At 44.1% G+C, this 13,859-nt stretch overlaps 1 protein-coding gene across 2 annotated transcripts in view; it reads left to right on the forward strand.

The window, feature by feature from the left end:
* The window catches only part of qars1 (glutaminyl-tRNA synthetase 1), a 60,021-nt gene that overhangs the window by 8,588 nt on the left and 37,574 nt on the right, over positions 1 to 13,859 (forward strand). For both annotated transcript variants that reach the window (XM_020513904.2, XM_048606279.1), the window contains 4 exons: positions 1,610 to 1,685; positions 4,722 to 4,786; positions 5,834 to 5,887; positions 7,438 to 7,498. In XM_020513904.2, the coding sequence (XP_020369493.1) occupies positions 1,610 to 1,685; positions 4,722 to 4,786; positions 5,834 to 5,887; positions 7,438 to 7,498 (256 nt within the window). The remainder of the gene's footprint in view (positions 1 to 1,609; positions 1,686 to 4,721; positions 4,787 to 5,833; positions 5,888 to 7,437; positions 7,499 to 13,859) is intronic.

Here is a 13,859-nt window from a genome sequence, read left to right on the forward strand (position 1 = left end):
GATCCAGTTCAGTTTACTTCCAAGGGAAAAAGAGACTCCTCAAGCATTGAAATGTTTAAAAATAAATTAAAATTTCAATTCATCTGCTGGAACTGACATAGCTTCACTCCAGTGCTATAATATCCCTGATGCAGCCTCAATTCCTTTTTGTCTTTAATTTTTAAACTTCCAAAACTTAACTTCTTTTCCACTGACTATGTCCCAACTCTCTGGTCTGGGATTATTAACTTTTTATTCTATGACTATTTCATTGCTCTAAGCTCCTTTTCATAGGAATGCTGCTTAGCGTGCTATTCCATCAAAAGAAGCAATTTGGGGATTGATACATGCTTCTCTCTCAGGCAACTTCCAGCACAGACTAAAATTTAAAACCAGAGTCTGGAAAGCTCTCTCCCTAGGAACCCTGCATTAGTTCATCCTCCTTGGAATTATGGCTCAAAAACAGAAATTGCTGGAGAAACTCAACAGCTCTGGCAACATTTGTGGAAAGAAAGCAGAGTCAACATTTTGGATCCAGTGATCCCTAGAACATAGACCAGTACAGCACAGGGACAGGCCCCTCGGCCCGCCATGTTTTTACTGACCATGATGCCGTTCTAAACTAATGCCACCTGCCTACATGTGGTCCGCATTCCTCTGCTCGCTGCCTTGTTAACATCTTAAACTTTGCTATCTTACCTGCTTCTGCCGCCTCCCCTGGCAGCATGTTCCATGTACCTACTACTCTCTACGTTTAAAAAACACTTTCCTCACACATCTCCTCAGTACTGATGGCTGCTTTCATCACAGCCAACACATTAATAGTCCCCATCAGCTTTTCCTTCTCCCTAGCTCACCATTATCCATCCCTGCCCAACTACTACTTTCTCTGTCAGGCTCCATCTTCATCTATGGTTTACTTGTTTCCTTCCCTACCCCTATCCCTGTCTTCAGTATATATAACCACCGTTTCTTAGCTACGTTCAGTTCTGAAGAAAGGTCACTGGATCCAAACGATGGCTGTGCTTTCTCTGCACAGATGCTGCCAGATCTGAGTTTCTCTTTGTTTGTACCTTTGTTTCAGATTTCCAGCATCTGCAATTCTGTGTGTTTTGGAATGATAGGTATTGTTTTAAAAAGTTAATTGTTAACTTCAAACACACAGACAAACCTATATGTTTATTATAGAATTCCAATAACTCAACCCTGTGCTAAACAACAATAAATCTATCAGTTCCACCAACATTTCGAGGGCAGTTCGGGATGGGCAATAAATGGCCAAGTCAGTAGTACTTGTATCCCTTGGAAAAAAACGTTTTTCTCAAAGTTCTGATTGGAAGAAAGCTTGACATTCTGATTTTGAGTTCAACCAGCAGTGAGACAGCACCTTTTTAAATACTCCACACACAGCAGTTAAAGAACAACCTAAAAACTGAAGTGTCTTTGTTGCCTGGGTTTGGGGTCCTTGTGTTCTGGGCCATCTTGATATGGAATTTCTTTGTCATTTAAATAAATGATGAGGAAGAGGTGATTAATAGCTTCATGCCGGCAGTGTTTCTGATATAGATTAACGGACGTTCCTTTTAGTCAACAAGTGTGTGTTTTAACGTTCTTATTGTGTCCTTACTAGGTTGAAGCAGCAGTCGACAAATACAGAAACCAGCTCATGTTGGACCGATACCACTTTAACATGGGATTATTAATGGGTGAGTGTTAGGAAATATGAAAAACCACTCAGTCTTCCATTGTCTCTATTTCTTACAAACAACCTGATCCGTTTTTGTTTCTCACTGCCTAGTGTGTATTCACTGCTGTGAGCCACCGGCTTTGTCTTGGGAAAATGTGTCCGTGATTTTCAGCAAGACCACGTGTATGGAATTAATTGCCAGAGGAAGTAGTCGAAGCGAGTACAATTGCAGCATTTAAAAGACATTTAGGCATGTACCTGAATAGGAAAAGTTTAGAGGATATGGGCCAAACATGGGCAAATGGGACTAGTTCAGTTTGGGAAACCTGGTCGGGGTGGATGAGTTGGTCTGAGGTGTCCTTTTCCGTGCTGCATGACTTTATGATTGACTCTTATCCAAGGTTATGTTTCTGTTCCACTGGTGGAATGTTCAGACTGGGACTTGTTGAACTTACAAAGTGAGCAGCCTAGAGTCCTTAGGAATGATTTAAGATTCAGAATAAATGCTTCCCCCCTTGTTAAAAGGCAGTAGATGTATTTGCCTTGGAAAGATTTGATGTGCCTCTGGAATTTTATAATCAAGTCATTTCAATAATCCAGAGAATGTGAGTTCTGATCTTGAGATGGCAGTTTGAGAATAGAATTGCCGAAAGAAATACAAAGCTGGTCTCAGTAGGTGAGAATGTGAAACTGTTGCGTTGTCACAGAGAAACCCAGCTGGTTCAATAAAGCCCCAAATGCTGTTGTTACCTTACCAGGTCTAAATGTAATGCCAAGCTTATGGCATTTTGCTTGATTCCCAACTGCCCTCTACACTGGCCAGAGAGATACCCAGTTACAGCCCAAGTGTCAACTTCAACACTGGACAGCAGTGAGTCAGATACGTGACCAATCATGATCATCCTGAATGGAATTGAATTGAGTTAGCTTTATTGTCACGTGCTCAAATGAGTACAGTGAAAAGTTTCAAAGTTGCCACTTAAGATGCCACCTTGGGTACAAGGTACTGACGTACAGAATCTTCGGTACAAGTTCTTAGAGAGAAAAATAGAAAAATAAAGAAATAAAAATTACAAATCATAGGAATAAATTAGAAAACAGAGAAACAAAAACAGTCCTTCCAAACCAGTAACACTGGCACCTAGCCTCCAGAGTGCGATGGGTCTTGACCCCAGACTGCACCAGGCTTCACATCAAGGCTGTCTCAAGACGGGGAAAGTGCTCTGGAATCACCATAAGTCTAGAAGTCCATGCAGAGGGCATGCCAGGCCAGGAGACCACCATGGGCCACCGAAAGGCCAGGTGCCACTGAGGGGCTGCTAAAAGGCCACGTGCCACCAAGAGACTGATGGGCTGGGTGACAGCCAGGAGTCCATTGTGCCAGGATGAGAGGAAGCTTTGCCAGGTCCATGCTGAGGCCAAGAGTCCGAGTCCGCTGAGGCTGGTAGTTCAGGACGTCGCTGAGAGTAAAAAGAGAGAAAAAAAACACAAAAGAGATGGATGAGGGTGGACGAGCTCTGGCTGAAGCGTCCTACTCGGCCACCATCTTTGAAGATGTGTGTGAAGCTGGCATCCTCTCTGGATGACTAGGGGTAGTCAGTAAAGCCAGCCTTGACACCAAACTAACCCTACTTAGATGAATTTTTGAAAACAGTGGGGGACAACTGCTGGTTGCTTTCCTAGTTCCCACAGAGACACATGTCTGTTGGAAATCTCAATCACCTTAAGACAATGTGAGATCAGTCAAGTGCTATAACCGGCACTACTGAACTCCCTAACCCTCTAGAACAGGGCATTGCTACAAGAAAAGGATTCGTTACTTCACTGAAAATGCTGTGCCCAGCACCATGTCTTGATGGTGTTGGTGGGGTTCAGAAGCTTGTCACTTGTAGAGTATAGAGCAGGAGAAAAGGAGAAGATGTGTAAACATGGTGATCTGCAATGACGCACTGTGATCTGCGAAGATGCATGGCGATCTGTAATGAGCTGCTTGAAAAGGGTTGAAAAAGCATTAGCAGGGGCAGTGGGACTAATAGCTTTCTCAATGAGTCAGCACAGACACTTTCAACTGAATGGCCTCCTGTGCTAGAACATAAAACAGGCCCTTCGGCCCACCGTGTCTGTGCCAACCATGTTGCCATTCTAAACCAATCCATCTACCTGCATATGATCAGTATCCCTCTATTCCCTGCCTGTTTTTGTGTCCGCCTAATTGCCTATTAAACATTGCTATCTGCTTCTACCACGGGGCGGCACAGTGGCACAGTGGTTATCACTGCTGCCTCACGGCGCCAGCGACCTGGGTTCGATTCCACCCTCAGGCAACTGTCTGTGTGGAGTTTGCACATTCTCCCCGTGTCTGCATGGGTTTCCTCTGGGTGCTCCGGTTTCCTCCCACAGTCCAAAGATGTGCAGGTTAGGTGGATTGACCATGCTAAATTGCCCATAGTGTTCAGGGATGCGTAGGTTAGGTGGGTTATAGGGGGATGGGTCTGGGTGGGACGCTCTGAGGGTTGGTGTGGACTTGTTGGGCCGAAGGGCCTGTTTCCGGATTCTATGAACTCCCCTGGTAATATGTTCCAGGCACCTAGCACTTTCCTCTTGCATTTCCTTTTAAAGATTCCACCTCTCACCTTAAACCTATGCCCCCAAGTATTTGACCTTTCCACTCTGGAAAAAAAGACTCTGACTATGCACCTTATCCATGCTACTCATAATTTTATATACTTTTGTCAGGTTGTCTCTGAGCCTGTGACAGCACACTCAAATTTTTCCAACCTCTCCTTGAAGCTAATTTGATCCAATCCAGGCAACATCCTGGTAAAGCTCTTTTATAGCCTCTCAAAAGCCTCCGCATCTTTATAGCCTTCCAATTGTGTGGTGATCAGAACTGTACACGATACTTAATGTGGCCTAACTAAATAAATAAATTCTGTGAATCTAACTAGATTGAGAATTGAGTTAACAGCTCTTATAACTGTCAGAAGAAATATTTGAATTGCTGAGTATTGAGTTTTGTGAGGAGGTTTTAATGTTTGTGATTTTTCTCTCCCAGGTGAAGTGAGAAATAAACTGAAGTGGGCAGATGGGAAAATTATCAAAAATGAAGTGGATCTCCAGGCAAGTGCCGCAGATTGTTCTAGTTGGTGAATTAAAACTGTTGGAGCACAAGACTAACCAGGGCTCAGTTTAACATTCCATCTGGAAGATGACTGCCCTGACAGTGACACCCTCCCACGCTACATTGAAGTGCTGTTCTGCATGGTGCTGTTTGAGTAGGTTTTGAACTCTCAACCTCCTGACTCAGACAAGAGGGAGGGAGAGAGAGTGAGTGTGCAAGTGCTGCCCACTCAGCTGCAGCTGATTGACTACCTGATAATAATGATTCAGAAACTCTAATCGCCATTCTCTATCTGTTTCTTGATATTAAAGTGATCTCCGTATATTTTAACACATTGATTATGACAGTCTTGTGTCTGTTACAGATCCACTAATGGACTGTTACTGACAGCTACTGTCTGGGTGTTCATGAAAAGCAAATTCCTAAAATGCGCCATAACCGGGCATTTGTCAATTTTAAGCCTTCTGTGCAAGAGTGGGGAATTGTACAAGTTTCTATCTTATCAGAGGATTAGATAGGGTGGACAGTGGGAGCCTTTTTCCTCGGATGGTGATGGCTAGCACGAGGGGACATAGCTTTAAATTGAGGGGTGATGGATATAGGACAGATGTCAGAGGTAGGTTCTTTACTCAGAGAGTAGTAAGGGCGTGGAATGCCCTGCCTGCAAAAATAGTAGACTCGCCCACTTTAAGGGCATTTAAATGGTCATTGGATAAACATATGGATGATAATGGAATAGTTTAGGTTAGATGGGCTTCAGATTGGTTTCACAGGTCGGCGCAACATCGAGGGCCGAAGGGCCTGTACTGCGCTGTAATGTTCTATGTTCTATCTGCTCTAGGCAGGTAGAAGTTTAATGACCTCTTAGGTGCTAGTTTGAAACTTGTACTGTGTACTTTTTTCCCCCCAATGTATCACCTTGGTCAACTGTTCAAAGCCTAAGTTCAAGTGTATGTTAACAACCTGCCTTGGGTGGATATCCTGAATTAATGTTTAAATTGTGCTCAGTCAAATATGTTTTAATGTCTACTTTTTATGATTTTCAGGTTTTAAATTTACTGGGTCCAAAGACTGAAGCTGACCTGGAAAAGAAGACGAAGGTATTGACTCTACTGCAGTGCTCTGCACTCTTTGTGAACAGTTGTGCAAGCTTGCCTGTTAAAGCTTCTGAGTGGTTAGCACTGCTGCCTCACAGTGCTGGGGACCTGGGTTTGATTCCACCCTCGTGTGGAATTTGCACATCTTGCCCATGTCTGCATGGATTTCCTCCGGGTGCTCTGGTTTCCTCCCATAGTCCAAAGAGGTGCAGGTTATGGTGGATTGGCCATGCTAAATTGCCCATAGTGTCCAGGGATGTACAGACCAGTGGGTTAGACATGGGAAGTACAGGGTTACAAAGATAGGGTAGGGGGAATGTCTAGTAGGGCTGCTCTTCAATTGGCCAATTGGCCTGTTTCCACACAATGGTGATTCTGTTCTGTGATTCACAGGATATTGGTATCATTGGCCAGGCCAACATTTTTCCATCCCTAATTGCCATGGAGGAGGTGGTGGGAATCTCCCTTCTTGGATGGCTACAGTGCATGTGCTGTAGGAACACTGTTGTTAGGAAACCCAGCATTTTAACAATAATGGTGAACAATCAGTGACATTTCTGAGTCAAGGGAAACTTGAAAGTGGAGTTCCCAGATGTCTAAGGCCCTTGTTCTTCTAGTTGACGGAGGTCACAAGTTTGGAAGGCGCTGTCAACAGATTCCCTGTTAAGTTGCTGTCGCACATCTTGTAGATAGTACATACTGTTGGCACCTTGTGTTAATCATGGGAGAATGAATGTTAAAGTCGGTGGAGAAGGTGCAGATAATGTATGCTGCTTTATTTATAGACGTGGCTAAGCAGCAGAAGAATTTCTTCACTCTGAGGGTGGTGAATCTGTGAAATTCCTTACCGCAGAGGGCTTTCAAGGCTTGGTAGCTTAGTATCTTCAAGAGGGTGAGATAGACAGATTTTTAATTATTAAGGAATCCAGGATTATTTATGGGGGAAAAGCAGGAAAGTGGACTTAAGGATTATCAGATCAGCCATGATCTCATTGATGGCAGAACGGACTTGATGGGCTGAATGGCGCACTCAGCTCTTTTATGTCATTGTCTTAATTCTTAACTCAAATTCTTTGGTCAGTGACATAGTGACTGCTTACTACTGACCTCAAAGTTGCCTACAAAAATCTACCAAACTCTGTGGAAAGGCCTTCACTTTTCCTGATGTTTATTCCATTCTGCATGTAGCTATTTAAGGTTCTCTAGCATCCAAGAATAATGATGCAACCGAGGACAATGTCGGACAGCAAACCAGAAAATAACTAACACATTTCTCCTTCAAATTTTATAATTTCTCAGAAATCAAAATCAAGTTTTGCAGTACACATGGGATTGAGGTAGAACTGAAGTATGAAAAGTTATTTTAAAATTTTATGTAATTTTCAGCTTGGAATGGAGATATTCGACATCTCATAAACATAAACTTAGTTTTTCAGGGCCAGTAATGTGATGCACTGTCCACTACCTTTGACTCCTGCATGGTGAAGTACTAATAGGCAAGGAGAGATCCAGTTTGGTGTCTCACTCAGCATGTTTTTTTTAATTCGCTTTAGGCTCCAAAGCAAAAGACACAAAAAGTGGCAACAGAGAGCAAAGAAGAATCAGCAATTAATGGTGAGTTGCAGACTCGTGTTTCAGCATTTAACCAACTTTATACATTTCAATCCAGCGTGACAGATCTCTGTAGGTTGATGAGGCACGTGGGTGTAACATAAAGCATAATCACCTCCAGTTGGAAATTCTGCCAACAATCTGGCTTTATGGTTTGCCTGGTTCCCAGGAGTGCAATTTAAGACAACGAGTGGTAGTCCCTGCCCTGTAGCACTGTTACTGTGTAACATCTGGCATAACCTACACTCCAGAGGAGTGCCTTTGTTACGTAGAAACACAGAATATAGGAGAAGAGGAGGCCATTTGGCCCTTCGAGCCTGCTCCGCCATTCTTCACGATCATGGCTAAGCGTCCGACTCAATAGCCTAATCCTGTTTTCTCCCCATAACCTTTGATCCCATTTACCCCAAGCGCTATATCTAGTCATCTCTTGAATACATTCAGAACATTGTTCTGTTCTGTTTCTCTATTTCTTTTCCTTAGTGAGTGTATGGGCTGTAAAACTTCAATTTACTGGTCTAATCTGGGTTATGCCTCTCTCAGGGAGTTCGCTGTAAATCAAGCCTCACTCTTCTCAGAGTTGTCACAAAAGTTAAAGATTTTAACAACTACACAAAGTTCCCATTTACCTGTCTGATAGACCCAGACGAACAGAAAACAGGGACTGGGTTTGTGTACTTAACAAAAAAAATCACTGTCTATTACAAATAAATAGATTCTAATTACATATAAAACAAAGGCAGAATATTATTTAAATGGTGATATATTACAAAGTATCTGTGTGCAGAGGGATCTGGGTATCCTTGTACACCAGTCAATGAAAGTAAACCGCAGCTGCAGAAAGCACTTTAGGAAGGTAAATGGCATATCAGCCTTCATTGCAAGAAGATTTGAGTCCAGAAGGAGGAATATCTTAGAGCAGTTATACAGGGCCTTAATGAGACTATACCTGGAGTATTGCATGCTGTTTTGGCCTTCCTACCTAAGGAAGGATATACTTGGCATAGAGGGAGTGCTGCAGAGATTCACTGCGCTGACGTCAGTGATGGCAGGACTGTCCTATGAAGAGAAATTGGCTTGAGTGGACCTGTACTCCCAAGAGTTTAGAAGGATGAGAAGGGATCTGATTGAAACATATACAGTTCTAAGTGTAAACAGACCAGATGTAGGGATGACTTTTTCTTTGACTGGGGAGTTTAGGACAGGGACACAGTCTCGATATGGGGTAGACTATTTACGATTGAGATGAGGAAATATTTCTTCACTCAAAGGTTAGTGAACTTGTGGAATTCTTTACCACAGAAGGCTGCGAAAACCTGATCAATTAGTATATTCAAGAAAGAGTGATACTTTTTTAGATTTTAAAGGCATCAAAGAGTATGGGGAGTTAATGGGAATATGGCATCAAGATATAGGGTCAGCCATAATCATATGGAATGGTGGAGCAGGGTTTGAAGACAGAATGGCCTATTCCTACTAGTTTCCATGTAAACAACTTTGAACGGTTTGAATGTAATTCTTAAAAAAAAAAAAACAAAAGAACTGCGGATGCTGTAAATCAGGAACAAAAACAAAGTTGCTGGAAAAGCTCAGCAGGTCTGGCAGCATCTGTGGACGAGAAAACAGAGTTAACATTTCGGGTCCGATGACCCTTCCTCAGAACTGATGGTGGCTGGGAAAACATCAGTTTATATGCAGAAAATAGGGAGGTGGGTGGGATAAGGAGTAAACGATAGGATAGAGCCCAAAGAGACAGAAAGACAGTTGGACAGACAAAGGAGTTGCTAACGATCAGGCTAGGAGGGTGAATAGTTGTTAATGGGGACTGTTAGTGACTAACAACAGGGGGTGTGTAGTGGCAGGCTATGTGGTAACAAGGCCTGGTGTGTGGGGTGGGGGGCTGGGACATGGGAGAGTTTAGGCCCTAAAATTATTGAACTCAATATTGAGTCCGGAGGGCTGTAGGGTCCCCAAGCGGAAAATGAGGTGTTGTTCCTCCAGGTTGCGCTGGGCTTCACTGGAACACGGTAGCAAGCCGGAGACAGAGATGTTGGCCAGGGAGCAAGGTGGTGCATTGAAGTGGCTGGCAACAGGTAGTTTGGGGTCTTTTTTGCGAGCAGAACGTAGATGTTCTGCGAAGCGGTCGCCAAGTCTACGCTTCGTTTCCCCAATGTAGAGGAGACCACATTGTGAGCAGCGAATGCAGTAGACTAAATTCTTGGAAGTGCAGGTGAAGTGCCACTAATATCCATTACAAACCCACCGACTCCCACAGCTACCTGGACTATACATCCTCACACCCCACTTCCTGTAAAGACTCCATCCAATTATCTCAGTTCCTCCGTCTCCATCGCACATGTTCAGATGAGGCCAACTTCGACAAGGGAGCCTCCAAAATGTCCACATTCTTCCTCAACCGAGGATTCCCCAGCTCCGTTGTCGACAGGGCCCTCAATCGGGTCCGACCCAACTCCTGCACTTCTGCCCTCACCCCTTCTCTTCCCTCCTGCAACAGCGATAGGGTTCCCCTTATCCTCTCCTACCATCCCACCAGCATCCACATCCAGAAGATTATCAGACGCCATTTCTGCCACCTCCAGCAAGATGCCACCACCAGACACATATTCCCCTCCCCTCCCTTGTCCGCCTTCCTCAGGGACCATTCCCTCCGGGACACCCTGGTCCATACTTCCTTCACCCCCAACACCTCCCCACAGCCCTACGGCACATTCCCCTGTAACTGGCGAAGGTGCAACACCTGCCCCTTTACCTCCTCCCTCCCCAGTATCCAAGGGCCCAAACATACCTTCCAGGTGAAGCCACACTTCACCTGCACTTCCAAGAATCTAGTCTACTGCATTCGCTGCTCACAGTGTGTTCCCCTCTACATTGGGGAAACGAAGCGTAGACTTGGCGACCGCTTCGCAGAACATCTACGTTCTGCTCGCAAAAAAGACCCCAAACTACCTGTTGCCAGCCACTTCAATGCACCACCTTGCTCCCTGGCCAACATCTCTGTCTCCGGCTTGCTACTGTGTTCCAGTGAAGCCCAGCGCAACCTGGAGGAACAACACCTCATTTTCCGCTTGGGGACCCTACAGCCCTCTGGACTCAATATTGAGTTCAATAATTTTAGGGCCTAAACTCTCCCATGTCCCAGCCCCCCACCCCACACACCAGGCCTTGTTACCACATAGCCTGCCACTACACACCCCCTGTTGTTAGTCACTAACAGTCCCCATTAACAACTACTCACCCTCCCATCCTGATTGTTAGCAACTCCTTTGTCTGTCCAACTGTCTTTCTGTCTCTTTGGGCTCTATCCTATCGTTTACTCCTTATCCCACCCACCTCCCTATTTTCTGCATATAAACTGATGTTTTCCCAGCCACCATCAGTTCTGAGGAAGGGTCACCGGACCTGAAACGTTAACTCTGTTTTCTCCTCCACAGAAGCTGCCAGACCTGCTGAGCTTTTCCAGCAACTTTGTTTTTGAATGTAATTCTACTGGTTTAAACACTATACCCTACACATAGATGCAGGCACACAAAATTACATTTGTGTTGTAGATGGAGGACATAAATACACCAGGGAAACAGTTCAGTGGCACCAGTCCTCTGGATTCAATGGACGGATTTTTTTTTGTTTCTTAAATCCTTTATTTCTCTGAACTTTTCTTTTGGGTTCTTTCGCTTATTCACAGGAGGCACACAGTGACTAGTTCACAAATTACAAAATCTTTGACTTATCGATTAAAAACAACTGGTGGGAGAAAAAACTGGTTTTCTTTGTGATGTGGAGGTGCTGGTGTTGGACTGGGGTGGCCAGGGTCAGAAGTGACATGACACCAGCTTCTAGTCCAGCGCTGCTCCTTCGTCAGTTGAAGTGAAGAGAAACACACAGGCACAGAATTTATAGGTAAAGAGATCAAAAGATCATACAAATGGTTTGAGTGGAGTTGTCAATAGGCTTAATAACAAGTCTCTAGGTGATCAAAAGTGTCAGACAGTGTGAGTAAAGCGTCAACAGCTGAATAACAAGTGAAGGTGTGATCTATGATCCAATTAATTGAGGCAGAGAGATAGTTACAAAAAATTAAAAATAAGAATGTGCTGGAAACAAACTAAACAGCTGGAATAACATGATAGGTGTAAGAATCGCACACTGAGGGTCTAACCAAAGTAACAAAACTGTACAAACTAATTAAGGAAGAAAGGTAATGGTGTCAAAACAGGACAGTAAGGAAAATTTTACGGCTACTGAACAGTATGGTGGGATTACATGTAGCGCGACATGAACCCAAGATCACAGTTGAGGCCATCTTCATGAGTACAGAACTTGGCTGTCAGTTTCTGCTCGGTGATTCTGTGTTGTTGTGTATCTTGAAGGTCGCCTTGGAGGACCCTTGCCCGAAGTTTGGAAGCTGAATGTCCTTGACCGCTGAAGTGTTTCCCAACTGGGAAGGAACATTCCTTTCTGGCAATTGTTGCGCAGTATCCATTCATCCATTGTCATAGCATCTGCATGGTCTCCCCAATATACCATGCCTTGGGGCATCCTTGCCTGTAGCGTACGAAGTAGATAACATTGGCTGAGTCACATGAGCATCTGCCATGAATGGGGTTCGTGGTGCTCCCATACGTGATGGTAGTATTCATGTTGACAATCTGGCATGTCTTGCAGAGGTTGCCATGACAGGGCTGTCTGGTGTTGTGGTCGATGTTGTCCTGAAGGCTGGGTAGTTTGCTGCGAATGATGGTCTGTTTAAAGTTTCGTAGTTGTTTGAAGGTGAGAAGTGGAGACGTAGGAATGATCTAGGCGAGATGTTCTTCATCGTAGATCACATATTGAAGGCTGCAAAGGACATGGCATAGTTTTTCTGCTCCAGGGAAGTACTGGATGATGACGGGCTCTCTATGGGTTATGTCCTGTGTCTGTCTTCTGAGGAGGTTGTTGCAGTTTTTCGCTGTGGTACATCGGAACTGGCAGTTGGTGAGTTCAGCATCGTATCCCGTTCTTATGAGGGCGTCTTTCAGCAGCTTTAGATGTCCATTGTGTTCTTCCTCGTTTGAGCAGATCCTGTGTATGTGCAGGGTTTGTCTGTAGCGAGTGGCTTCTTTAACATGTTTAGGGTGGAATCTAGAGGAGTGTAGCATTGTGAGGTTATCTGTGGGCTTGCGGTAGAGTGAGGTACTGAGGTGTCTGTCCTTGATGGAGATGCGTATCCAAGAATGAGACTGATTCTGAAGAGTAGTCCATGGTAAATCTGGTGGGATGAAACTTGATGTCATTTGTAGTCGTTTCATTGATACATAACAACGCAGAATCGCCGAGCAGAAGCTGACAGCCAAGTTCCATACCCATGAAGATGGCCTCAGCTGTGATCTTGTGTTCATGTCGTGCTACATGTAACCCCTCCATACTGTTCTGTTTTTGTAAAACCTTCCTTACTGTGCTGTTTTGACACCACCACCTTGATAACTTGTTATGATCTCTTTACCTTAATTAGCTTGTACAGTTTTGGATTACTTATTACTTTGGTTAGACCATTGACATGCAACTCTTGTACCTATCATTCTGTTCCAGTCATTTGGTTTGTCTCCAGCACCATTTCATTTTTATTTTTTGTGATAATCTCCCTGCCTCAATTAATCAGATTATAGGTCATCCCTTTGCTTGTTATTCAGCTGTTGACACTTTACTCACACTGTCTGACACTTTTGATCGCTTGTTATTAAGCCTGTCGATATTCCACTCACATCATTTGTACGATCTTTTGATCTCTGCCCATAAACTTTGTGTATGCTTCTCTTCTCTTCACCTGACGAAGAAGCAGCGTTCCAAAAACTAGTGATTTCAAATAAACCTGTTGGACTATAACCTGGTGTCATGTGACTTCTGACCAGGTTTTCTTAGCTTTAGGTTTTTTTTTCTGCACACACAGAGGGAGAGAGAGAGAGACATCACCTCCACTTTGAGGTTCGAAGGCTTCTTACTATATCATTCACACCCACAAGCTGTTCAGCTACCCTCGAACCATTCCAAGAGTTATCATCAGGCTGATGACCCTCAGCACCCACAACTGATCATGATTCCACAAACTAATCAACAATCAAACTCATGGGACGTGAGCATCATTGCCTGGTCCAGCATTTATTGCCGATTCTTAGTTGCCCTTGAGAACGTGGTGGTGGTGAGCTGCCTTTTTGAACTGCAGCAGTCCATTTGGTATAAGTAGACCCACAATGCGGTTAGGGAGGGAATTCATGATTTTGACCCGGTGACACTGAAGGAAAGTTGATATATTTCCAGGTCAGGATGGTGAGTGACTTTGAGGGGATCTACAAAGTGAAGCTACCTCTAC

The sequence above is a fragment of the Rhincodon typus genome, chromosome 16, assembly GCF_021869965.1.
Source record: "Rhincodon typus isolate 14 chromosome 16, sRhiTyp1.1, whole genome shotgun sequence".
In the NCBI taxonomy this organism is placed as follows: domain Eukaryota; kingdom Metazoa; phylum Chordata; class Chondrichthyes; order Orectolobiformes; family Rhincodontidae; genus Rhincodon; species Rhincodon typus.